This window comes from Ptychodera flava, chromosome 11 (genome assembly GCF_041260155.1).
Source record: "Ptychodera flava strain L36383 chromosome 11, AS_Pfla_20210202, whole genome shotgun sequence".
NCBI classification, from domain to species: Eukaryota; Metazoa; Hemichordata; class Enteropneusta; family Ptychoderidae; genus Ptychodera; species Ptychodera flava.
In genome coordinates this window covers 39,657,661-39,683,994 of record NC_091938.1, presented here as the reverse complement: position 1 = coordinate 39,683,994, position 26,334 = coordinate 39,657,661, and the positions used below count along the sequence as shown (strand labels likewise).

The window sequence follows — 26,334 nt, the reverse complement described above, 5'->3', positions numbered from 1 at the left end:
TCTTCAAAATCAAGCAGAAATGAAAAACCGAATTCCCTTTCCAGTTGAAAAGCATGATAACTGAGCTACCGTGGAGTATAAGTTTGGTGTATGACAAATAGCAGAAATAGGTACAAACCTTTACAAGTAGGAACAGACCTTGTGTGACATTGTATCAAAGCCAAACTATATTTTTGTGAATTTTCATACAACAGTCAAAATAGCAGGGTTTAGCCCAAAGGCACTCACGGGATGGGTAGCAGTTGTGGCGGGAAGAGCAAAGAGCACGCGATCGATAGATCAAGCAGACGATTGATTGATCAAGCAGACTACCCAGCCCAGGGGTGCTTGTGGTTTCATTTCTGCACCATACAGGTGTAGCCAACAGAGCTATTCATCAAACAAACTATTCCGGAAGCGATTTTTTGAGGGCAGGAGAAATTATAATTTTGCTTGGGCAGGGAGCATTTTTAGCTTTTTTGTCGGCAGGGTAGATATTTATTCAATGTTCTATGATATTTTATGTTTGTTTGTTTATTTATCTATTGTTTCTATTTATCTTATTTATCTGTATGTTATTTATTATTTATTTATAATATTTGTAGCATGTTTGTATGTTTGTTTATTTTTTGTTTTATTTATTTATCTATTTGTTTGTTTGTTTGTTTGTCTGCATGCTTGTTTGTTTGTCTTTCCCTGGCGTCCATGTGCTCTCACTTTGTAGAATCGATATCTTCTGTGAGACTCAGAATGTCACTTTTAGTTTACCTCCACCACTTGGGAGTTCGTTAGACCAAGACCCATCAATGCAGGTACTGCTAGAGCTTCCGGTCCGATTGTATCCGGCGCTACAAGAAAATGTGATGGTGTCACCGCCAGCATAGCCGTCATTGCCTGGATCTGGAAATCTATAGCCGTTAGAGGGCGCCCCTTGGTCAACAACCACTTGGTCCTACAGCTGGAAGGCGAAATACAGTAGTGTTGATATGCGAATCTAACTGTTGACAAGCATGCAAATTGTCCTTGTGAACACAGCATTTGCCCATGATGTTCCTAAATAAATTTAGTTTGAACCTTAATATATTCCTCCAAAATTTTGCTGTATCGAGCATTGAACCATATTCCAATACTTTTAGCTTATGCTTTAGGGAGCCGTCATTATTTATGGCCTTGGGGTCGGAGGAATCGGAGGGGGGGGGTCACTCAAAAAATCGAAAGCTACAATGGGGGGGGGGGCTGCTCAAAAGTGGAGAACAAGAAGGGGGGGGCTACTCAATTTTTTGACATGTACCGAGCATTTAGTGAAGTTATGAATTAATAGTCACGCCAGCGGCTTACTGACTACGCATGCGCATATTTATAATATACTATGCGACTAACCGAAAGTTTACCCTACCTTCATGGGAGCCGCCATGTTTTTTGAGTACTCGTAAATAAACAAATACAAAACGTGCAAATTGTTATTTTACAACATGCCATTTATAAAATATATCTTTTGTTAGCCAGTTAGGGTTATTATCCACCTTGTCGCTGATACAAAGTATCGTTAATATCACGCATAAAAAGTAGAAAATGTGAGAAAACTGTCGTGCATATGAACGGGGGGGGGGGGCATACGCAAAGAATGCTGGGATTGAATTTTAGAAAAGCGCCACCTGTGTCAATAACTAGATTCAAAAATTTCCAGTTTTTAGACGGAACGCTATAGTTTTCAGCTTGCAAGTGGAAGGTGGGCAGTGCGGTTACCATTGCAATGGTAACGATGGCATAATACGTCCCTTGTTTAACACAATAGGCTGTTATCATGGTAAAAATTACCAATTTTTGTCCAACATTTTTACACATTACAGAAAATCTATACCTGCACTGCTGCAGGGTTTGACGTCGTGTACGTACGTGAACTGCTTTCATCAGAGGGAAACTGGGCATAGTTGTCATACAAACGTATATGAAGTAACAATTAATTCTATTTTATCATGAATCAATACAAATAACATTGCCAATCTTAACCCCTGGCGCGACACCAAGGGCTGAGCCCTATATAATATTACAACAATCAATAACAGCAATATGTATGCTTGAGATATGTATGTTCATACCCACTATATGTACACACACAAACACAACATAATATATATATATATATATATATATATATATATATATATATATATATATATATATATATATATATATATATATATATATATATATATATATATAAATAAACAGATTACTTCAAGTACAAAGTAATGAAATCTATTACTTAAGTTTCATGCATCTTGCAATCCTCAGATAGTTCCCTTGAGGACATCTGTATACTTCGATATATATATATATATATATATATATATATATATATATATATATATATATATATATATATATATATATATTATATATATATATATATATATATTTATATATATATATATATATATATATATATATATATATATATATATATATATATATATATATATATCGTAATACGGGGTGTCAAGTGAAACTAAAATCTCATTACACTATGTGTTTCACGTTGTTGTGATCTTTAGACGAGGATGATTAGCTATTCGACGGGGCAAGCCTTTAATGTTAGAGGCTAGTACTGAGTACATTTTTCAGTATTACTTGCCCGAAAATTCATGAGAAACGTCTGCTTTCTATACTATCTCAGATTTATGTTCCACTGAGTTTTTTATAAGAAAAAATCTGAAAAAAATACTCCCCAAGTGCCACCAAATAACACCAATTTTAATCTCTTTTTTTCATAAGCTCCGACCCCCGTTGTGCGGTCGCTTGTGGTGCTTTCGCACAACATCTTCGTCCCCTCTTGTAAAAAAAAATCCTACGGAAAACACTGCATGTCATCAGAGCACTGGATACAGACCTATACATCAGCCCCTGTCACAGCAATGGAACCTCTTTCCGACACAGACCTGTACCACAGGGTTTAAACAGCGTCTGTACAGGGTCTGTCGCAGCAGCAATCCATTTTACTGTATAGACATTTAACTTTCCCAATTCTTTATTTTGGGGGGATCACTCAAAATTTCTGTATCAGAGAGGGGGGGGGGCTACTCAAACACGTCATGGTTGGCAGGGTGGGGGTTACTCGAAATTTTGGAGTTTCTTAAGCATTCCTCCGACCCCCCCCCCCAACCAGGCCAGCTCAGCAGCAGAGGTAATGCTACTGTAAGACATGCTTGACGCTGTCTAGTGTGTCCCACATGAACTCTTTAGGTATCGTCATTTGGAGTGCCAAGTTAATTGAAGCGGGCCTATCTCGTTCTTTCTTCAAAGGTCCATCAACGTCCCTAAATTTAGGGCTAAACGCTTTTGGAGTAAGCCCTAAAATGTTTTGAAAAATTGCACAATGCACAGAGGGAGACGAATTGCATACATTTGGTGAAAACCTGAAAATCGAATGAACCACGATACTGACGACAATCCAAATGCACAGACGCTCATAGAAATACGTGCATTTCCATACGCGGTTGGACCCGTGCATTTGTTTGTACTGCTATTAAACCCCGGTGGGGGGGGGGGGGTATAAAAGACCAAGACGCCGTGTCGTTCACCTATTTCCTACACTTTTCCTGGCCGTGTTTCTCAGTCAATTTTCAAATTGGTAATTCGTCATTTCAACATACGAAATTGCCAGCTTCTGATTATTCTTAATGTTTATGTTTATCACTTTCTTGATGATTATTTCCACTTCGCACGGGGCCAATTCCGTATGCATGGCGGTCAGTAGCCGAATCATTCTCGAACGATGACATGACCCCAAAACTTCAGTAAATCAACGCAGCAAAAACTTCAGTAGATCAACTCAGCAAGCTCCTGTTTGATGAAATTGATATTTTTTCCTTCTTTCTTTTTTCTTTCGCGTATTGCGAAGGCTGTACCTATAGTCCGAGCGTGATTTGAGAGCAAACAGATTACGCAGATAATGCAAACGATAGCAACCGTTACCAACAGACTCATTATGCAGAGCCATGCCCCAAAACGCCCACCCAAACTTGGCATTAATCCGGATCCCGGTCCATTTCGCGCCGGGCTTTAAATGATCTCGTTGGCATACTAAGTCTGCGTAACATTGTCCTGTTTAGTAAAATTTATTAAGGAGTTGGAAACACTATATTAAAGCCTAGGCTTACAGTAAGAAGTTTTTTCATCACCCCTTTATTTAATATTGGGCCGGAGTCGGTGCAAGAACCTCACGATGTACATACAAATGAATGAATAGAGTATTTCAGTACGTTTTAGGGAGTAACAAGGAAGAAAAACTGTAAATATGATTGGAACTAATTTGGAATAATTGGATGCAATGGTGATTTGTGAATTAATGTCGATTTAATCTATAAATGTAATCTCATCTGCTTTTCTTTTTATATTACACACTTGTTTTTATGAGTAATTTGCAATATTGCAACATTCAGCTTTATGGCACCTAACGCTTTTGAGAAATTTGAAAAATGAGAAAATAAAATCATCCCGAATTAGTTCCAATCGTGTTTGTAATAGAAGCACAATAAATAGAAAATGTTTTTGTTAAAAATTAATTATTTACAGGGTGTAATGTTGAGATAATGGAATGAACATTAATTGCCCGAAAGGCGCACCGAAAATGAAAAGTAATGACCCAAAAGAATGTCGGTACGTTTATTTTTTAAAAGTTTATTTCTGCTGGCAATCTTTTTTATTTTTCCTACCATCCTTTGTTGCACATCTTTTCAAAGGCAACCTCTAGGAAGCTACGCCGGCAAGGGTCCACACTTTATTCTTATTGAGGATTTCACTCAGGTTACCCATTTACCGAAACAAATTAGACTTTACCAAGCTTAGGCATTAAATATACAAAAATATTTACCTGAGTCACATATCTGGCCTTCATATTCTGCTGGACAATTACAGTCATTAGGTGCCACACAGGTCCCGCCATTTTGACATGGAGGATCACATACAGCTGATTGAATTCAATAACAAATTGCAAAAATTAGATGATTGAGCGTCAGATAGAAAAGAATATATCACAGCAATGTAGGAGTGGTTGAACCTGACTTGTGATCAAAGACAGTCATATTGTACTGTACTTGCTACAAGAGAGACAGGCTTACCCTAATCGAAGAAATGGAACGGAACGGAAGGCCATACAAAATTAAAATTTGTTTCTATTTTTTTTTGCGATGCGTGTGTGACAGTATGGCGTACATTCAAGTTTGCTTGCGTATTGATTGCTTTCTTAGGTCACGTTACAAGCACGGACACTCCATTTTATGAAAAGACCGTGTGTGATCTAAGTCGAGGGCTAGGAAACACGAGAATACCCTGAGTTATGAGGTATGAGGTATCCATCGACTACCTCATATGTAACGCAGTAAAAAACCAGCAAAAACATGGATCATTTCAACCATTATCTTTGTGTACAAAATATATACATATTTTAACCATGGCTCTTACACGGAAACCATTGGAACAAAATAAACTCCATCAAAGTTTAGTGCCTGAAACCAATTAACCTATCAAATAACGGTCTACTTTGACGTTGACGTAATGTAAATATACTCAAACCAGTAATCACATCCTGCCTTGCTACAAATAGAACAAGCTCAAAGTCTCGTCAAACCAGTCTGAGACGAGCACAGATAGCGATGTCTCCGTATGTACGGTCTGCTCGCTTAAACTGAGCACATAAGGGAGGACTCTATCAACACAGGAGAGTGAACAAAAATCACTGCAGCTGAGCTTTCTTTTGGGATCAACCCTCGAGTCGTTTTCTAACGACACTCCTCATGGTCTATAAAATGAGCATCTAAAACAAATCCTTCTTACAAAATCATAGCTCGTTATGTAACTTTGACCAACATGTGAAGGAGTAAGCATTCCGTCGATATCCGGAACGACAACCGAAAAGTCCGGTGAGTTAATTCAAACACACTTTGCCCACATCGCTCAAACAGTTAAAGAAGGTTTCACGATAGCGGTTTTAACAACGGGACTCTGAATGTCTTTTGCTTAATTTGTCTCCATTTACGCCACAACCAAGATGCAATCTGTCATCGAATTGGTACTACAATCAACCAAACTAAAAGATTGCTGAGCAATACAAAAAACATCATCTGGCAAAGAATCAAAAACTGAGGAGCTGCCATATAACTAATCAAAGTCGGCGGCATGAATTATATAAACCAATACTCTCCTCAGACCAAACCGATTTCAAAGGCCGTTTACAACAAATATTGTTAACGAAACCATGAAACCTGGGAATGGCTAAACACAGAGAAATAAGATGATTTATTTCTCGAAACAGCCCTTCACAACATGCTTTTCAAACACCGGAAAGCAGGCACCAATATCGACCCGAAATCTATTAAAAAGTCCATGAAAAATTGACACAAAACCAAAAGTTTGGATAATCGATTTAAATGCCTAAAACGAACTAATCGTTGCCAAATTAGTACCACATTTACTGTTAACATAACGAGCACTAGCAACGCTCAAAATATGCCCTAAAACAAATATCCGTATAAGCGTCCAGAAACTCCGGTCGATGCTGGGTCATGTTAATTATGACACCACACACCGGATCGCTCACTATAGAGTCAGTTAATAGTGGCCAACTCTCTCAATAACGAATCTGGCTTCTCCTCTTCCAGGACGAAGATGACTTTATCATGCAACCAAGCGGAGGGGATACAAAGCAAGAGTGCGACTGATGAAGGAACCCCATTTTTACTTCCGAAACACCGTAAGACGAATCACTCAATCAACAAACCGGTTTACCGGGGACCCAGATCACATGACTAGGGTCAAAGCACTATCGATTCACCGGTGTCTCGCCATGTATCCACACAAAATAAATGCAATGATCCGTTTATTCACCATATCATAATATTAAACAAACTTGGTAGAGCCGATTTATGGAGTTGCCCTCATTTTCCTTTATAATATTATATAGGGCTCAGCCCTTGGTGTCGCGCCAGGGGTTAAGATTGGCAATGTTATTTGTATTGATTCATGATAAAATATAATTAATTGTTACTTCATATGACAACTATGCCCAGTTTCCCTCTGATGAAAGCAGTTCACGTACGTACACGACGTCAAACCCTGCAGCAGTGCAGGTATAGATTTTCTGTAATGTGTAAAAATGTTGGACAAAAATTGGCAATTTTTACCATGATAACAGCCTAATGCGTTAAACAAGGGACGTATTATGCAATAATTATCATTGCAATGGTAACCGCACTGCCCAACTTCCACTTGCAAGCTGAAAACTACAGCGTTCCGTCTAAAAACTGGCAATTTTTGAATCTAATTATTGACACAGGGGGCGCTTTTCTAAAATTCAATCCCAGCATTCTTTGCGTATGCCCCGTTCATATGCACGACAGTTTTCTCCCTTTTTCTATTTTTATGCGTTATATTAACGATATTTTGTATCAGCGACAAGGTGGATAATAATACTTACTGGCTAATAAAAGAGATATATTTTACAAATGGCATGTTATATAATAATTTGCACATTTTGTATTTGTTTATTTACGAGCACTCAAAAAAACATGGCGGCGCCCATGAAAGTAGGGTACACTTCCGGTTACTCGCATAGTATATTATGAATCTGCGCATGCGTAGTCAGTAAGCCGCTGGCGCGACTATTAAATATGACATTAAACTGGTCCAATAATATTACCATTCAAGGTAATATATTACCAGGTCCATTAAACTGACGTTGTCGATGGGCAGTAGGTTTCCGATGTTTTAAAATTTTATTTCATTAAAGCAAAGTACACGCAAGCAAACTTGAATGTACGTCATACTGTCACACACGCATCAAAAAAAAAAAAAAAAAATAGAAAAAAAAAAATAGAAACAAATTTCCATTTGATATGGCCTTCCGTTTCTTTTCTTCGATTAGGGTAAGCCAGCGAGACAAACCCGCGAGTTCTCGCTGGCGTCCCCAAAGCACACGTTGAAGACGGTTTCAAACACAAGTCCAAGGTGTAGCCGGCGACAATAAACCAAATCGACCAAAATCCGATGCTGCATTTTTGTCTATTTTTTCAAAATTTAAATATTAAAACTGTGTCACATTCAACTCATTCAAACGATGTTTCTTACGTCTTATACATTGACCGTTGTCTTCTTCCCATCCATCACAACAACGCAAGACCCCGGATGCAAGTCTGTATTCTATCCGATAGGCAGTTCTGAATGATCAGAAAAGGAGACGGCAACCCGCATGAAACCTACACTGTATACACATTTCTTTCATAAATCTGCTGATTGGAGCAAAGTTGAGATGTGCTTAAACTTGCCCCCACATCATTTCAAGATATTATGGCGTGATATAATGTAATTTACGGTTACGTATTCACATCACTGGGAGATATACAATAGCTATGCATTGTATGTCATCTATGTCATCAGTTTCACATTACACAATATCTCGTGTGCATGTAAATTTGTTGTTAAGTTTAAAGACTAGTAGGCATATAATATGACCAAACTGTGCATCATAAGTAATGTTTAATTGTGACATAAAATTAATATGTCCAATTATGTGAATCACGGAGGGCATCACATACGACATAAATCTCGTTGCACAAATCCTGGTACTTGGTTATATAACTGGGTGGTGTAAACATGAATTTGTATGTCAAAAAAGCAAGGTGGGGTGTAATTATACAATAGATGCCACGTGTCACGCACATTGTGACATTGTAGAGGATAAAAATGACAGAAATAATCGTAACCGATTATTCCACAAAATGATAATTTTTCCTGGTAAAATCACATATTATCAACATGATCCCTATAAAAGAGTTTATGGTGGCTGGATTAACAATAAGCATCTTATATATTCTTTATCTGTGAGGAACAAACCTAAACACTCAATTTTGTTACTTGTATTGCAATTGTTTGACATTACTCACCGATACAGAGTGCAAGGTATAAAACCTCCACAATATGTGGTATACCGCTGTGCATAGCTGACAGGGTACGTTTCAAATCCGGTTCCTCCACACACATTTGTCCTGTATCAGTAACGGGAAACAAGACTCGTGAAAGGCCACCAAATATTATCATGCACATGCAAAATTGTTCACGGCGTGTAAACTATCCTCTCATCAGAAATTTCATCCCAAAAATATCACTTCTCCGACTGACAAGCAAGCTGCGTTCTGCAGTAAGCTTGCCATCAGTGGTTAGTCACGGGAAAGGAATCTTTGGAAAGCAATATGAATATAATGTCTGTGGTCCGTGACTTCTTGTAAAGGTATTATTTGATTGTTTTGTTAACAGCCTCAAAATCTACAATCGAAATTACCCTGTAAATTTAAAAGACTGCCTTCAGTCTCTATGGAACAGCAAGTAGACTGTGTTAAATTTCATCAAAACCAAAAGCAATTGTGAGAAATTACTGTATTTTGTTGTTTGTAATTCATTTGTTTTCGTCTACTGCCCACAGTGCATTGGATCGCCTTTTTACAAATTATTGACCCATACGTCACACTGACGCAGCTGCTTCTGCTGACTTGGCCTTTTAGCTTCACCCACTAGGTATCAGGTCAAGTTCTAATGATGTACCTGCGACATTCGGCTATACAAGAATCCACCACCTATGTTACTCGCCAATAGAACCAATTACGACTATGCGAAAATAAATCAGTACGAGGGACAGTCTGATCAAAATACGCTTTGTGTTCAATATACATGGTGAAGGTTGGCAATAATAAGTAGGTGTATAATAGCTTCTAATCTAGAACTGTATAAGCTAACATGTACCAGTGTACCATGTACTGTATAAGCTAACAGAACAGTTTTAACCTCAAAGTTCCTCAAGGAAACTTTAAACTGTCTTCTCAATATCATAATTATAAAAGACGGAAAATCAGGGGTTACAGTGCAAAGTTCGAGATATTTGAAATCAAAATGGCCGTTAAACACTGTAAAGTTAAGTGTTCAAGGATAGAACACCAATTACACGCCTTTTTGTAACACTTTTTGAGCGCGTCTATATATAGACGTTCAGAAAGTTAACACGACGTCTTTAACCCAAGTTCAATTTTTGAACACACGTGTGCAGATTTTGAACACTAGGTGTTCATCAGACATTATATTTACATGTAACACCATGGTGCTCCGTGATTGAACACACGTTGCACATGCAATGTGATCAAAAATTGGACGCATTTACGCGTTCAAAGGGCTTTGACACATTTTGAACGCATGGACGGACGCATTCAACGATAAGTGTATTAAAGGCTAAAACACATAATAAGCACTTGTTGAACGCCTTTAATTTTGGCGTTTAGGGGTGTTCAAGGCTGGAAATAACAAAACGGACCACTGATATTCAGTGAAATTATTTTATTCTGAAAATACAAAAAAAATACAATCAACTAGCGTAAAATGGACAAATAAACATGGCCACTTTGTAAAGTTTTTATAGGAAAACGCCGATCGTTGAAAAACCTTTCCTATCAAAACATAAACAAAAAAAAATCCAAATAAACACAGTAGATCGTTTTCAAAAATATGACAAGTTATGACAAGACAGTCTTTAATAATATTGTGAATTACGTCTTATGTTCGCACCTGTTAATAACGTACAAAAAAACTTTTGAAAAGCTCAAAATTGGCATACCTATTGTTACGTCAAAATCAACATCCTTTTATTTGGCCATAGTTCAATTTCAAAGTCATATAAATGAGTCACCATCAATTTCCGCCCCTTCAATATTTACCTTTTGTATTACGCAGTGCGCACATGTACCATTTCCAAGCGTGCTTTTAGCCACTTAAAGTTAGACCTTCAGAGAGTGGACATGTCTCTGAAGAAGACATTCTTGAAGGAACCTTAATTAGCCTGGTTCCATTGTGAGACTATTAGCACGTGCGCCTAACAAAGGGCCAAGGACTCATTGAAGTATGCGAACAATGAATATTATAATGGACGCATTAAACGGACTTTTATTACGTTTATAGTACCTCCTTTCAGACTTTTCAGTTAAATTAGTTTTAGCGACTGTATTCTTGTGCAACTTTGAGTTAGTGATTGTTTCAAAGCAGCTAATTGTTCTATGCAAATGAGATTTTGTCAACAAAAGTAAACGTTCAGTCACCGTTAGATGGCGTTTACTGAGGTTGGTCACGTGACCATCCACCTATTATGACCTTTGACCCCTGAGTCATCTAAGAGGGAGTATTACTTCCTGTTACTTACTTTCTGTTTCAACTTTCCTGAGTTATAGAGTGTATTTACTTCCTGTATCATAGAGAGTATTTACTTCCTGTGTCATAGTGTGAACGTAGCTTAGTTCTCACTTCCTGTATCCTTTTGTTTGATTTGTTTTCAGTTAATCCTTCCAATACGTATAGAGAATTTGTTATTCTCTGTCTGGAAGACATGCTTATATTCGAATAAACCATGTGAAACTCAGATCGGATATTTGCTTCGTCTTATTTAAGAGGGAACGCATTACGGAATATCAGCTGTAGACGACTATTGCAAAGTAGTTGCAGACAAATAATTTTGAGTCTTAAGGAATTTGTTTGCGTGCTACATTTCTCATTAACGATATGTACATCGGACTTGTGAATTCACCTAAGTAAGACCATGAGAGATGAAGAACAGAATTTAAAAGCTTCGTCATTGGAAAAGAAATTGCAAGAGCTCAGGCGTAGCAGCCGTGTCAGAACACCGTCTGAAAAAGGACTTGAAAATATGTTAGCTACTAAAGCTAGCTTCTTAGAGAAAACAGCGAGTTCACTAACCAAAAAGTCCAGTGAAGTACAAGCGCTCATCGCTGATAAGGCAGACTTATTCACAATCAAACTGAAGTTTGAAGTGTGGAAGGAGCTGCATAAAGGCTTTGTCTCCACAGGCAAGGAATACGAAGAATTACTCCCAAAGGATCAGGTGCCAGACGAGCACCTTCATTGGCTGGTCGACGTCGAAGACGTTTTTGGGACTTTCTTTGAAGACACCAGTGTATGGTTGAGCGAACATGAAGTGAATACAACACCAGTTCATCCACAAGATGATGTAGAACCGTGTCTCTCAAGTCGGCTTATGAAACCGTCTATAGTCGGCGGACTGAGTGGAATCAGCCACCATACAAGCCACAGTGCACTCTCGGCTACCAAAATAGCAGGCGAAAGGAAAAAGGCTGAATTGTTGGCAATGCCAGCCAAGTTTAAGAAGAAACAAAAAATTGAGCGTGCCTAGTATAAGCTGTCTGTTCTGTGCTGTTTTGTGTCTATGTTTACAACTATTGTCTTGCGAATTCTGACCTACTGTCATTGGATTATGGATTGGTATGATTGCGATTATTTTTCTTCAACTCCAATAAGAGCGGCAGACGCAAGAAATAGAGCAGCAGAGGCAAGAAATGAAGCTTGCCTTAGCAAGACATGAGCTTCAACTCAAGGAGGAGCAACATGAACTTGACACGAAGATTGCCGTAGCCAATGCCAGAGCTAGATCTCTGAATAAGTTTTTTGGTGACGAATTCGAGGACGACATCGCCATCAATATTAAGACTGAACCACTGGAGGACAAGTCCATTGTGTCCAGAACAAAACCGTGGAAGACCACAACACTAGTACGAGTACATAAGACGAAAACTCCTACAATAGAAAGGAAGAGCGGCAGCGAGTCTGATGATTTAGAAGAGGCAGTCAGCGTTGCAGCTTCCAGGATTTCCATCAGAAGTAGCGACAGCAATAGCATGAGTAAGACAACACGTGACTCTGCACAGTGGGCGATGATCAGAGCAATAAAGAAAATGTCCACAGTGATAAAGAAGTTTGATGGTAACATCATGGAGTACAGATCATTCATAGATGAGTTTGAGACCAAACTTGTACTGACTGCCGAAGATGACAAAGATAAACTCACTCTGCTGAGACAGTTCACAGAAGGCACAGCCCATGAAATAGTTCAAGGGTATGCAGGTATAGATGCAAGTGAAGCATATCAAGGTGCCATGGAGGAGCTGGAAGAGCGCTATGGTGATCCACACAAGATAGCCAACGCCTACCTGAGGAAGGTTTTAGACTGGCCTCCAATCAAGCCAGACAACGTTGCCTCATTAGACAAGTTCGCCATCTTCTTGAATCGATGTAAGACAGCAACCCGATGTGTTGATGGCCTAGAAATACTAGAACATTCAGAAAATATGAAGTGGATCGTCAAGAATGTTCCTTACTTTATGTAAGATTCTTGTAGGAAATGCACAGTAAAGATACGCAAAGCCAAGACAAGAGTAAGATTTGAAGACGTGGTCGATCTGGTGAAGTCCGAAGCAAGCAGACTGTCATGCCCGGACTACAGCAGACAAGCAATGGCTAGTCTCGACAATCCGGTGAAACAGAAAAAGGCACTTACAAAGTGGAACAATCTTTCGCCACTAGTGTTACGCCACTAGTGTCACGAGCACAGACAAGAAGACGAACCAAGGGAGCAAGTAGAGCAAACACTTCAGCCTCAAAACCACATAAGGCCAAGACCGTGCCTGCACTGCCAAAATAGCGATCATCCTTTCGAAAAGTGCAAACGGTTGATTGCAGCCAGTCAAGAAGATACTGTTCGTTCCTGAGAGACCAAGGTGTATGTTTTGGTTGTCTGAAGCCTGGTCATCAGAGTAAGGAATGCAGGCAGAAAGCCAAATGCTCCAAATGACAAGGAAAACACCCAACAGTGCTACATCAGGATCGTCGACCGACAACTGATAAAGATGAGGATTCAAAGAGACTGATACAGATGGAGAGTGGCGCATTACATGCACCACAGCAGAGGTAGATCAAGTACAGTCCTTTATGGGGACCGGTGGTCAAGATGACAACACCAGTGGTGAGGATGATAACTGCAAGGTCCTGCTGACTATTATCCCTGTCAAAGTGAAGTTGAAGGGCTCAAACAGAATGGTACAGACTTATGCCTTTCTGGACACAGGTAGTGTCATATCATTCTGCACAGAAGCGTTACAGAGAAAAATTGGAGCCATAGGCAGGAAGAAAAAGGTGACGGTAAATACAGTGAATGGTTTAGGCACCCAGACCTGCGACAAAGTCACAGGCATAGAAGTTTACGACCTAGACTGTTCAGAGCCACAGGTAGAGCTGAAAACAGTATACACTAAACCAGAGATAGGCGTCTCTGAGGACTACATTCCCCATCAAGAAGATCTCATGAGATGGCCGCATTTGAAGGATATAAGGCTTCCAAGAATAGATGCCGAAATAGGACTGATGATAGGTACTGGACAAACAGCAGTATTCACCCCTCTGGAAATGATACGTGGTCCCGACTCAACCCCTCACGCATGCAGAACTAGGATGGATCCCCCGTAGGATGGATCCCTGGCATGTAGTCAGATTGAACGAACAAGGGCAACATCCTCCCAGCTACAGAATAGAAGTTGTTGCCATAGAGGATATGGAAGAATTGGATAAACTAGACAGGTTAGTGCGACATTCCATTGACCTTGATTTTCCTGAGCGCATCATGATAGATGACAAAAGGGAACACTCCCAAGAAGACAAAAAGTTCATGCAGAAAGTAAACGAAACCATTGGGCTAGTGGACAGACACTACAAAATGGGACTTCCATTCAAAACTGAAAGAGTTCGACGACCGGACAACCAGCACTATGCCTTACAACGATTTAAAGGCCTTGAAAGAAAGTTGAGAAACAACCCGACGTTCCATGCCGACTACCAGAAGTTCATGGCAGACATAATTGAGAAGGGATACGCATACAAGTCCCTAACGATGAATTAGATCAAGACGATGGAAAGGTGTGGTATATACCCCACCATGGAGTATATCATCCGAAGAAACCAGAGAAGATCCGTTTTGTCTTTGACTGCTTAGCGAAGTTCCAAGGGGTGTCGTTGAACAACCTATTACTACAAGGGCCGGATCTGACGAATAATCTACTAGGCGTGATATTACGATTTCGACAGGAACCAATCGCTTTAATGGCAGACATAGAGGCTATGTTCCACCAAGTAAAGGTTAAAGAAGAGGACAGTGACTGTCTACGCTTCTATTGGTGGCCAGATGGAAACATAGAAAGCCCTTCAAGAGTCTATAAAATCATGCTCACCTTTTTGGTGCAGTATCATCCCGAGCTGCGCAAGCACAGCACTACACAAGATGGCCAACGACAACAGCCATCTATTGAACAAGGAAGTTGTCAAAACAATAAAGAGAGATTTCTACGTAGATGACAGCCTCAAATCAGTAGAAAATAAGAAGAAGGCAATCAAGTTGTCACAAGATCTGACTGCTGCTTGCAAGAAGGGCGGTTTCCATCTAACAAAGTGGGTGAGCAACAGCCGTGAAGTATTGGAGACTATACCAAAAGGAATTTCACAAATAAGACTATTGGTAAGCTTTACCTAAGGGATGGTTCGTCAATAACAGAAGATAAAGATATTCTCTGTGCGCAAGCTGACTTTTATTGGAATCTGTATGCGGCATCTGAAAACGTAGATTGTAATTTAAATAGTTCAAACAATTTCATGCTCCATGAGAATTCCCTTCCAAACTTAACTGACGGGGAGAGGGATAGTTTAGAAGGGACTTTGACCATGCAAGAATGTGAAGTAGTGCTTAATTCGATGGCAAATAACAAATCACCAGGAACAGATGGTTTTCGGCTGAATTTTATGTTTATCTGGGCTGATATTGCCAGTATGTAGTCCGTTTTATGTTTATCTGGGCTGATATTGGCCATATGTAGTCCGTTCTATAAATTCTGCCTATTTCTATGGTGAAATGTCTATTTCTCAGAAGCGAGGCATTATTACGTGTATCCAAAACCTGATAAGAATAGGTTTTACAGGAAAAATTGGCAAATCGTATGAAAACTTTTTTCCGAACATTATTCATTCCGATCAAAAAGGTTTTCTCAAGGAAGATATATAGGTGAAAATACTCATCTCCTTTACGACGTTTTGTTGACCTCGAAGTGGGTTCAAATCCGATTGAAACTAGCCATATTGATAACATGCCTGACTTACTTGTACTGTTAGACTTCGAAAAGGCCTTTGATACACTCTCCTGGGAATTCATAGATAATATTCTTCATAGATTTAATTTTGGGACATCTTTCGGTAAATGGGTTAAAGTGTTTTATACAAATATTACAAGCTGTGTAATAAATAATGGTAATTTTTCAGAGTTCTTCTCTCTTGAGAGAGGTGTCAGACAAGGAGATCCTCTGTCACCTTGTCTTTTTATTACTTATGTTGAAATACTTACCTATGAATTATGAAGGAATGAAAATACAAAGGGTATAACTCTTAGAGAAAAGTATTTTTACTTGGGCAATACGCTGACGATACTTTTGCTTTTCTAGATGGTTCCGAAAATTCTTTAAAACATCTTTTAGACACCCTGTGTTCATTCGCAAGGTTGTCAGGGTTACGTATCAATTACGATAAAACAAAGCTGATTTGGTTTGGTGCAAAACGTCATTCAAGGGATATTTTGTTACCAAGCCGAAATCTATTGTGGGTTGATGAAGCGTTCTCAGCACTAGGGATTACTTTAAATGTTGATCTAGATAGGTTAGAAAAGGTCAAGTTTGTACCAAAAGTGGAGGTTGTTGCTTTCTACCTAGATATATGGTCTTGGCGTCCTTTGACTCTGTGCGGGAAGATTACAATTATAAAGACACTTGCTTTGTCCTAGTTTATTCACATTTTTTTCAATCTTACCCTGTACATCGGAAAAAAATAACCCCGCACTAATGAATGTATTTTACAATTTTATTTGAATTCCAAGCAAGATAAGGTTAATAGATTGAATTAGTTGTGATTATAAAGATGGCGGTTTGCGTATGACACACCTGCCATCTTTCCTGCAAGCAGTGCAAGCGTCTTGGATTCATAGATTAATGTCGAATCAAAATTCTCAGTGGTCGGAAATGTTCAAAATATGGGCAGGTATCCAGCCTTCTTGCCTCTCATTTTTTACCCCAGATCAAGTGATTGAACTTGCGAAGAAACGTTTTTTATGTCATAAATTTTTGGTATGCAGTATTAGTTAGTTGGTCCAAAACTGTACCATGCTGGTCACATGATAACCTTTTGTTTAGGTGTATATGGTTTAACCCAGAAGTGTCTGTAAATAATGGTACTGTATTTTACCGCAAGTGGTATGATAGAGGGGTCACATATCTTGCCAATCTAGTTGACGACAATGGTTTTCTTTGTCGTTTAGAGAGTTCTGTAATCGATATAATTTTACACCTGACCGGCTTAAATATATGGGCTTGATAAATTCTATTCCTATATCCTGGCTTAAAAAGATTCGTCAATCTGATCGAGTTCATAATGATGATTCCCGAAACGTATTTTATGAGAAGGGATCGTGTAAAAAGAGTTATACTATTTTACTTAAGTTTTAACCTTAAACCAATAAGGTGCATACAGAAATGGGAACTTCTGTTTGGTAACTTTGAATCTCAAGTATATTTTGCTCTTCCCTTTATCATAACAAAGGATTGTACTTTGCGTAACTTTCAGTTCAGAATTATTAGTAGAATTACTACTACAAACAAATTTCTGAAGATAAGAGGGAAGACAAATTCTGAAAAATATACTTTCTGTGGATACTTTGAAGAAAGCCTTGTGCATTTGTTCTTTGAATGTGATGTTATGTTATGGAAAGAAGTTGAGGTACGCTTACAGGCAAGATGTAATATTGTTATATGCTTCTCTCCCTTTGATATTCTATTAGGTATAAAAAACGATCAGCGTCGTAACCTCACAAATGAGTTGTGGAAAGCTATAAATTACTTCATATTGTTAACAAAGAAATTTATTTTCAATTGTAGATTTAAAGGAATATTACCGAATTTATACGGACTGATTTTCTTCCTTAATTACATTCTTAAGGTAGATAAATACCAAGCAAGGGTGATGGGAAATGAGACTCATGACAAATACTGGAATTTCCTTAAAGCTTTCTGCGAGTGAATTCTTGCGGGTTTTTTCAGTTATGTATTAATAGCTTTTTTTGCTGATGACAACAATTAAAAAAAAACCAAAAGAAGAAAGAGCTAAGGAAATCAAAGACCTAGAGCTGGAATACGATTGCCTACCAGTAGAGCGTCCCCTAGGTACTTCATGGTCAATTGAGTCAGACACAATAGGATTCAAGATCAACATTGAAAACCGGCCTGCATCAAGAAGAGGTATACTATCAATTATCAGCTCAGTATATGATCCCATTGGACTTACAGCTCCATTCATCCTACCAGCAAGAACACTACTTCAAGACTTGTGTCGTAGAGGTATTGGCTGGGATGCAAAGATCAAAGAAGAGGATCAGAAGAAATGGCAAAGATGGCTCTTAGATCTTCCAAAACTAGAAAACATATAAACTCAGAGGTGCTACAAACCAGCAGAACGTTGGCGAAGTCAAGGTACGTGAAATACATCACTTTTCTTTTCTGATGCCAGTGAATACGGATACGGTGTCGCATCGTATATTAGACTCATAAATGAAGACGGAAGAATTCACTGTGCCTTCCTTATGTGGAAAGCAAGCGTTGCACCACTGAAGAAAATAAACATCCCACGCCTGGAACTGACAGCAGCTACAGTTGCCGTGAGAATGAACAGAATGTTGGAGGAATAACTCGACATTATTATTTAACAAGGTATACTTCTGGACAGACAGCACATCAGTGATTAAGTACTGCGCCAATGAAACCTCCTGATTCCACACCTTCGTAGCCAACCGGATCAACATTATACATGAAGGTTCAGATTTATAAGCAGTGGAAGTACGTCGACACAAAATCTAACCCAACGGACGACGCATCTAGGGGTCTGACGGTAGACAAGTTCCTGCAAAGCAAAGATGGCTGTGAGTACCGGGATTTCCTGTGGAAAAGAGAAAGCGACTGGCCTACACAGTACATCTCCAGAGCGCTATGTAATAAAGACCCAGAAGTCAAGCGGGAAGCATCCGTGTACAGCACCATACTAGTAGAACAAGAGTTTGGGGTAGAGAAGATCTAGTACTACGCTACTCCAGAACGATGAAACTAAAGAAGATAATCGGATGGTTCCTGCCAGCAAAGAAAAACCTTCAAGATAAGTGCCGCAAAAGAAAACAAAGCTATGAAGACTCCAACGCAGATACTATGGAGAAGAGCTGTGAAACAACAATCCCTAGAGAATCTGCAAAGGGCAGAAGATGCCATCATGAAGTATGTGCAACGAAAGCACGTTCCAGATGAAATGGCACTCCAAAAGCAAAAGAAGCAGGTCAGGAGATACAGCCCATATATAAGCTGGACCCAATTTTGGATTAAGGAATAATACGAGTTGGTGGAAGACTGGAATGTGCCTCAGTGTCACAAAACAGCAAGCACCCAATAGTGCTGCCTAAAGACTCACCAGTGTCATCAATCATACTCCAAAAAACCAAAAAGGAGTCGGACATGTTGGAAGGAACTCGATGCTGGCGAAGCTAAGAGAGAAATATTGGATTCTATGGGCGCCTACAGCAATCCGCAATCTCGTAACCAAATGTGTCCTCTGTAGAAAATATAGAGCAAAGGTTTGTGAGCAGAAGATGTCAGACCTACCTAATGACCGCATCACTTCTCGAAGAGCCACCATTCAATCGCACAGGTGTAGATTACTTCGGACCACTGGAGGTCAAACTAGGTCGTGTCACTGAGAAGAGGCATGGAGTGATCTTCACATGTATGGCAACTCATGCGGTACACCTAAAAGTAGCCTGCTCATTAGATGCAGATTCGTGCATCAACGCCATCAGAAGATTCATAGCACAAAGAGGACAAGTTAGGTCCATCAGATGAGACAACGGGACTAACTTTGTCGCAGCCAACAAAGAACTGAAGGAGAGTATCAGGAGATGGATTCAAGAGAAGATAGCTGAGATGCTCCACCAACAAGACATCAAATGGGAATTCAACCCCTCCCCCAGCAGGTTCCCACTTTGGAGGAGTATGGGAGCATCACATCAGAACCAAAAGGAAAATCATCTTTTCCTTGCTCAAAGAACAACCACTTCGCATGTCAGATGAAGCACTCCGAACACTGTTCTGTGAAGTGGAAGCCATAATTAACAGCCGACCAATCACCAGGCTGTCAGAAGATCCGAATGACTTAGAGGCATTAACACCCAACCACTTATTGATGCTGAAACCAAAACAGGCTCTGCCACCCGGCTTGTTTCAGAAGAATGACAACTATGTACGCTGTCCATGGAGACAAGTGCAGTACCTGGCGGATATATTCTGGAAGAGATGGGTGAAAGAATATCTCCCATTGCTACAAGAGAGACAGAAGTGGCTTGAGATCAGAAGAAACCTCAACGTTGGAGACGTGGTGTTGATCGTCAACAACACAGCGCTGAGAAATTCCTGGTCCATTGGCACAATCACCGAAGTGATGAAAGACAAGAAGGGACTCGTCAGGTTTCCAGAAGTCAAGACCAGAACCACTACTCTACGATGGCTGGTGGATAAGTTGTGTGTGCTCCTGGAGGCTGGTGCTATCAAAGATTTGTCTGAAGTACACAAGAACAGCTAAGAGCTTTAATCTTTCTTTTTTACTAGCGATATATGAACAGTATATTATTCATATTTGTTTAGTTAGATTGAATTTTGAGCAGTTTAGAATATTGGATTTATAATTGTTCCGAGTCACAGCTACACAATTTGGGGACTGGAATGTTACTGTCCAAATCAACATCCTCTTATTTGGCCATAGTTCAAATTCAAAGTCATGTGAAATGAGTTACCATTAATTTTCGCCCCTTCAATGTCTACCTTTTGTATTACACAATGCGCACATGTACCCATTCCAAGTGTGCTTTTAGCCACTTTAAGTTAGACCTTCAGAGAGTGGGCATGTCTCTGAAGGCGACCGGCTATAGCTCTCACCAGATTGTTTCACTAGTACAGAAATTTGCGAGAAATTTGCGAGAAATGGACACTTTCTCGTTTTTTTGTCGAGAAGTAAGCGAGAATACATACTTTCTCGCAATAATTTAGCGAGAATTTAATTTTCTCGCAATCAGCTGGCGAGAACTGTGTTTTCTCGCTCAGCATCTGCGAGAAACTGAATTCTCGCAATCAACCAGCGAGAAATTTGTTTTCTCGCTCTGCATCTGCGAGAAATTGTATTCTTCTGTGTAAGCATTTCACAAAAATTTCACAATTTCTCGCAGATGCAGAGTGAGAAAACTTAGTTCTCGCTGACTGATTGCGAGAATTCAATTTCTCGCAGATGCATGCGAGAGAGCACAGTTCTTGCAGCTTGATCACGAGAAAGTATGTATTCTCGCTTACTTCTCGCAATACATCCAGAAAGTGTCCATTTCTCGCAAATGTCTCGCAAATTTCTGTACTAGTGCTTGTAAAGACCATTTTGATGGAACAGCTTTGAACCTGTTGATGCGATAGTCTTATACAGCCCACACAAATATTGGTGAGTCGATTCAGTGATTCTTTTTGTGAATTAAGCGGGCATTCTTGAAGGAACCTTGAATAGTTGTTCCATTGTGAGACTATTAGCATGTGCGCGTAACAAAGGGCCAAGGACTCATTGAAGTATGCGAACAATGAACATTATAATGGACACATTCAAAGGATTTTGATTACGTTTATAGTACCTCCTTTGAGACTTTTCAGTTAAAGTAGTTTTAATGACTGTATTCTTATGCAACTTTGAGTTAGTGATTGTTTCAAAGCAGGTAATTGTTCACTCGCTAAGTCAAGGCTGCTTTTATGCAAATGAGATTTTGTCAACAAATGTAAACATCCAGCCACCGCTAGAGGGCGTGTACTGAGGTCGGTCACATGACCATCCCACCTATTATGACCCCTGAGTCATCTCAGAGGGAGTATTACTTCCTGTTACTTTACTTCCTGTTTCCAATTTCCTGTGTCGTAGAGTGTATTTACTTCCTGTATCATAGAGAGTATTTACTTCCTGTGTCATAGTGTGAATGTAGCTTAGTTCTCACTCCCTGTATCATTTCTGTTCGATTTTTTTCAGTTAATCATTCCAATACGTATAGAGAATTTGTTATTCTCTTTCTGGAAGACATGCTTATATTCGAATAATCCATGTGAAACTTAGATCAGATATTTGCTTCATCTTATTTAAGAGGAAACGCATTCCGGAATATTATTATTATTATTATTATTATTATTATTATTATTATATTATTATTAGACTTTATTTAAAGAGGGTTACAAAACAAATTGTAATTTACATCAGAGCCCTCTGTGAGCTCGAAAAAAAGTACATGCGTATAGATAGCAAATACAATGTACATGTAAATACAACAAGTGTTCAAGAAAAAGATGAGTAACATCATCATTGCAACAAAAAGAAAATAAATTTATCTAAATCTGAACCCTCATTTGTAAACTTCGTCATAAGATAATCTCACAACTTTACTTTGAAAGTGGGTAAAGTTGAGGTATTTCTAATCGCAGGGGGAATTGTATTCCAAGTACTTGCAGCACGAAAAGAGAAAGATTTTTGACCTTAGGTAGTCTTAAATTTTGGAACACACAAATTTCCACGACTGGCATTATGGGTGTTTAATGAAATTCGATGAAAAACGTCACTCAAATAAGAGAGTGCAAGCCATTCAATGATTTGAATGTCAATAATGCGGTGAAATAGATAATACGTAGGTCAATCGGCAACCAATGCAAAGTTAAAAAGATAGTTTGTGAGGGAACACTCATGTCAACCCCTAAAATTACTCTTCCAGCCCTCTTCTGGAGTTTATCTATAAGAATATCATGGTCAACCAGTGTATTGTGACACAAATAGAGGCCTCAGTGTTAGTAACATGTCTAATTTCATCGTATTTAATCCGATGTCAGCAATATTGGTACACTCGAAAAGAATTGGAATAAATTGAATAAAAATTTCAAAAATTCGTGAATACACCCGCCAAGGGGTTGTGATGTAGACATCTGGTCGGCCTCGCTCACCGTCGTTGTCGTAGAGTATTCTTTTTATTCAGAAGAGGATTCTGCATCGCTTTTAGGCATCTCCCTGGCAGATAAAATGTCGATGTACTGTACATCTGTTGAATATCCAGCGTATTTGTCCATTTAAATAACTCAACTCCACACAGTGCCTCTCTTCATCGTTGTTCGATGCTCCGGTCAGCCATGTACCTGTATATTTTACTGGAATACAGTTATCGTTGTTCCAGTTCAAAGTCCCCTCTTCCCTTTTGTCGTTCAGGCCAATCCACATGGGTTTGTCATTGTAAATATCAGTTGTGGACGACTATTGTAAAGTAGTTGCAGACAAATAATTTTGAGTCTTAAGGAATTTGTTTGCGCGCTACACTTATTGTGTTGAAAACACATATATGTATGAGATGCATACTCCATTATTGTAAGATGGTTTCTTAAAGACATTTCCTGTTGTATAGACAATTGTAAATTTGGAAAAAGTTAGTCAAGGTTCGCTGATGCACATGATACATAGTTGTCCACACTAAAGTAAACTCAACATGTTGTCAAAGTGTCACAGTAATGCACAATATGCAGAAAGTGTGTGCAGTTCTGTGGCGATGACCCTTGAACCAGGTGCGATCAATATGACTTAGCCCAAGGTATCGCTGCGACGCTTGGTATACCAGCCACCGAAAGAAAAAGGATTCTTCACGTATTTTAGCTATTCCAAAGTACTATATAATTAATTTCAAAGTATAATAATACAGATCCTTCAAAATTTAACACCTTTTACTATTTTGGACGAAAAAAACTTACCCTTTCCGGTCTTCCGTCCACATGATCACGACTTTAGCGTGCGTTTACATGAAAAATGCCACACTTTCCGTTTTGATACATGATGGGATAGGAAAAGGCACCAAACTTTACCACCAAGTGCTTAGGAGTATAACGCCTCTTGCACGCCAATGTTAAAATTAAAACGTCCATGATAGTTTTCTGATTTTCTTTTCTAATTTTCGAAATTTCAACCCGTAATAAACGTGTAAACTTATTTTGTATACATCACTTTTGAGCAAAAACATACTTTCAGCAATATAGACGGAGATATTTCACTAAGTGTGAAATTCGTAACATAAAAATCCGTGTACGTTTGCCGGACAGCGAGGCAGTAGTAAATTTAATATAGCCACAGTAAAGAAAAAACTCTATATATTGTAAAGGGAGCCTTCAGTTATTACAGGGGGTGGGGCCGGGAATTCTGCACACAGTTCTACCGTACAATATGACCCTTCCCTATCCTCCTGTCTAAAATATAACCCTCCCCCTTGCTTGACTGACATTCCTAAACTTGACCCTCCCCCACAACCGCTGCAGTATTCCCTTGAATAACTGAAACAGTATCAGTTAATTTATATAACAATTGGGTCAATGTAAGTTAGGAACAAATTACGGAGAGGAGGGCTGGTGTTTTTCGAGGGATAATCTCAATATATTATGCAAGAGTTTTCAAGAGATGGTATTTCATACATTTGAGGGAGGGTTACCATATTTTGTGCAGCTATAAGAAGGCAAGATGTGGCTGATATAGCACATCACCAAAAAGTTTCAATCATAAAACATGGAGTCTATCCGGCAAATTATTGACAATTTCCCCTCCCCAAAAAACATGCTATATCTGTATATTACATACGTTTGATAATGTATTCAAATGTACTTTGCTTGACTAGGGAAGTAAAATGTGCATTTTGTACAAGAAATGGATTCTGGAATTTCATCCAAAATGTTGGTACACTATGTATGTAGTCTATGATGAAACAATGGATATTTTTTTCCAATACAAAAATAGGTAAATCTTTGCATTTGTGTACACTCGATTATTGATATTAACTTTCTTGATTGAACAAGAGTGGGTATAAGTCCATGGTTGTGCAAGAAATTTGATTTTGGAATTTCACCGAAATGTCATTTCACTGTGCATGTCGGACTAAGATGAAACTGAATAATTTTTGAATAAACTAGGTAAATTTGTGCATGCATGTGTGTTTGATTATTGATAATAATGTTCTTGATGAGACTAGAGTGGTTACAAGTCAATGTGTGTGCAAGAAAGTGGATTTGGAATTTCACCGAAATGTCGATTCATTATGCATGGCGGCCTAAGATGAAATTATGAATAATTTTTTTAAATATAAAACTAGGTAAATAAGTGCATGCATGTGTGTTTGATTATTGTATAAATGTTCTTGATGAGACTAGAGTATTTACAAGTCAATGTGTGTGCAAGAAATGTGATTTTTGAATTTCACCAAAATGTTGATTCAACATGGCAGTCTATGATGAAACTATGAATGATTTTTTCCCAATACAGAATTAGGTAAATCTGTGCATTTATGTATGCTAGATAATTGATATTAATGTTCTTGATTTGACTAGAGTGGTTACAAGTAAACGGTTGTGCAAGAAATGTGATTTCGAATTTCACTGAAATCTTGATTCACTTCACATGGTAGTCTATGAGAGAATCATGCAGATTTTTTCCAAATATGAAACTAACAATATCTTTGCATTTATGTACATTTGATAATTGATATACACTTTACGACCTGTCTCTTGTTTTCCATCAGTTTTAACTGTTCAAGGTGTTTAATATAGGATAACAAATGCATTTTCTTTGCTTTGGAAACTTAAGGATAATCTGTAGGTATTTAAAAGAATATGCGTGTTCCATTGGTGATTTGCTATTCAGGAAATATTATACGGACAATCAAAGTTTTGGCCATAAAATTAATTTCTTTCAAAAGTGACCCTCCCCCAAGATAGTTTTATAAAAATTGACCCTCCCCCTGAACAGTTTTCTAAAAATTTACTCTCCCCCAGAACCGCTGCAGTATTCCCAGGAATAACTTAAACAGTATCAGTTAATTTATATAACAATTGGTTTAATTTTTATGTAAGTTAGGAACAAATTACGGAGGGGAGGTCTGGTGTTTTTGGAGCGACAGTCGCAATTTATCATGCAAGAGTTTTAAAGATATGGTATTTTATATATTTGAGGAAGGGTTACCATATTTTGTGCAGCTATATAAGAAGGCAAGATGTGGCTGATATAGTGCTTCATCAAAAGTATCAAATCTTAAATTATGGAGTCTATCCGGCAAATTATTGACAATTTCCCCACAAAACATGCTATATCTGTATATTACATATGTTTGATATTGTATTTAAATGTACTTTGCTTGAATAGGGAAGTAGAATGTGCATTTTGTACAAGAAATGGATTCCGGAATTTCATCCAAAATGTTGGTTCACTATGTATGGTAGTCTATGATGAAACTATGAATAGGTTTTCCAATAC

The 26,334-nt window shown here is 38.6% G+C and overlaps 1 protein-coding gene across 4 annotated transcripts in view; it reads right to left on the bottom strand.

Moving 5' to 3' along the window:
- The window catches only part of LOC139144249 (epidermal growth factor-like protein 7), a 70,715-nt gene that overhangs the window by 40,437 nt on the left and 3,944 nt on the right, over positions 1-26,334 (bottom strand). For all 4 annotated transcript variants that reach the window (XR_011554793.1, XM_070714915.1, XM_070714916.1 and 1 more), the window contains exons 3-5: positions 8,919-9,020; positions 8,104-8,192; positions 4,853-4,948 (exon numbers count right to left, since the gene is read on the bottom strand). Coding sequence is in view for 3 of the 4 variants with exons in the window: in XM_070714915.1 (XP_070571016.1) it covers positions 4,853-4,948; positions 8,104-8,192; positions 8,919-9,020 (287 nt within the window). In the remaining variant the exon portion in view is untranslated. The remainder of the gene's footprint in view (positions 1-4,852; positions 4,949-8,103; positions 8,193-8,918; positions 9,021-26,334) is intronic.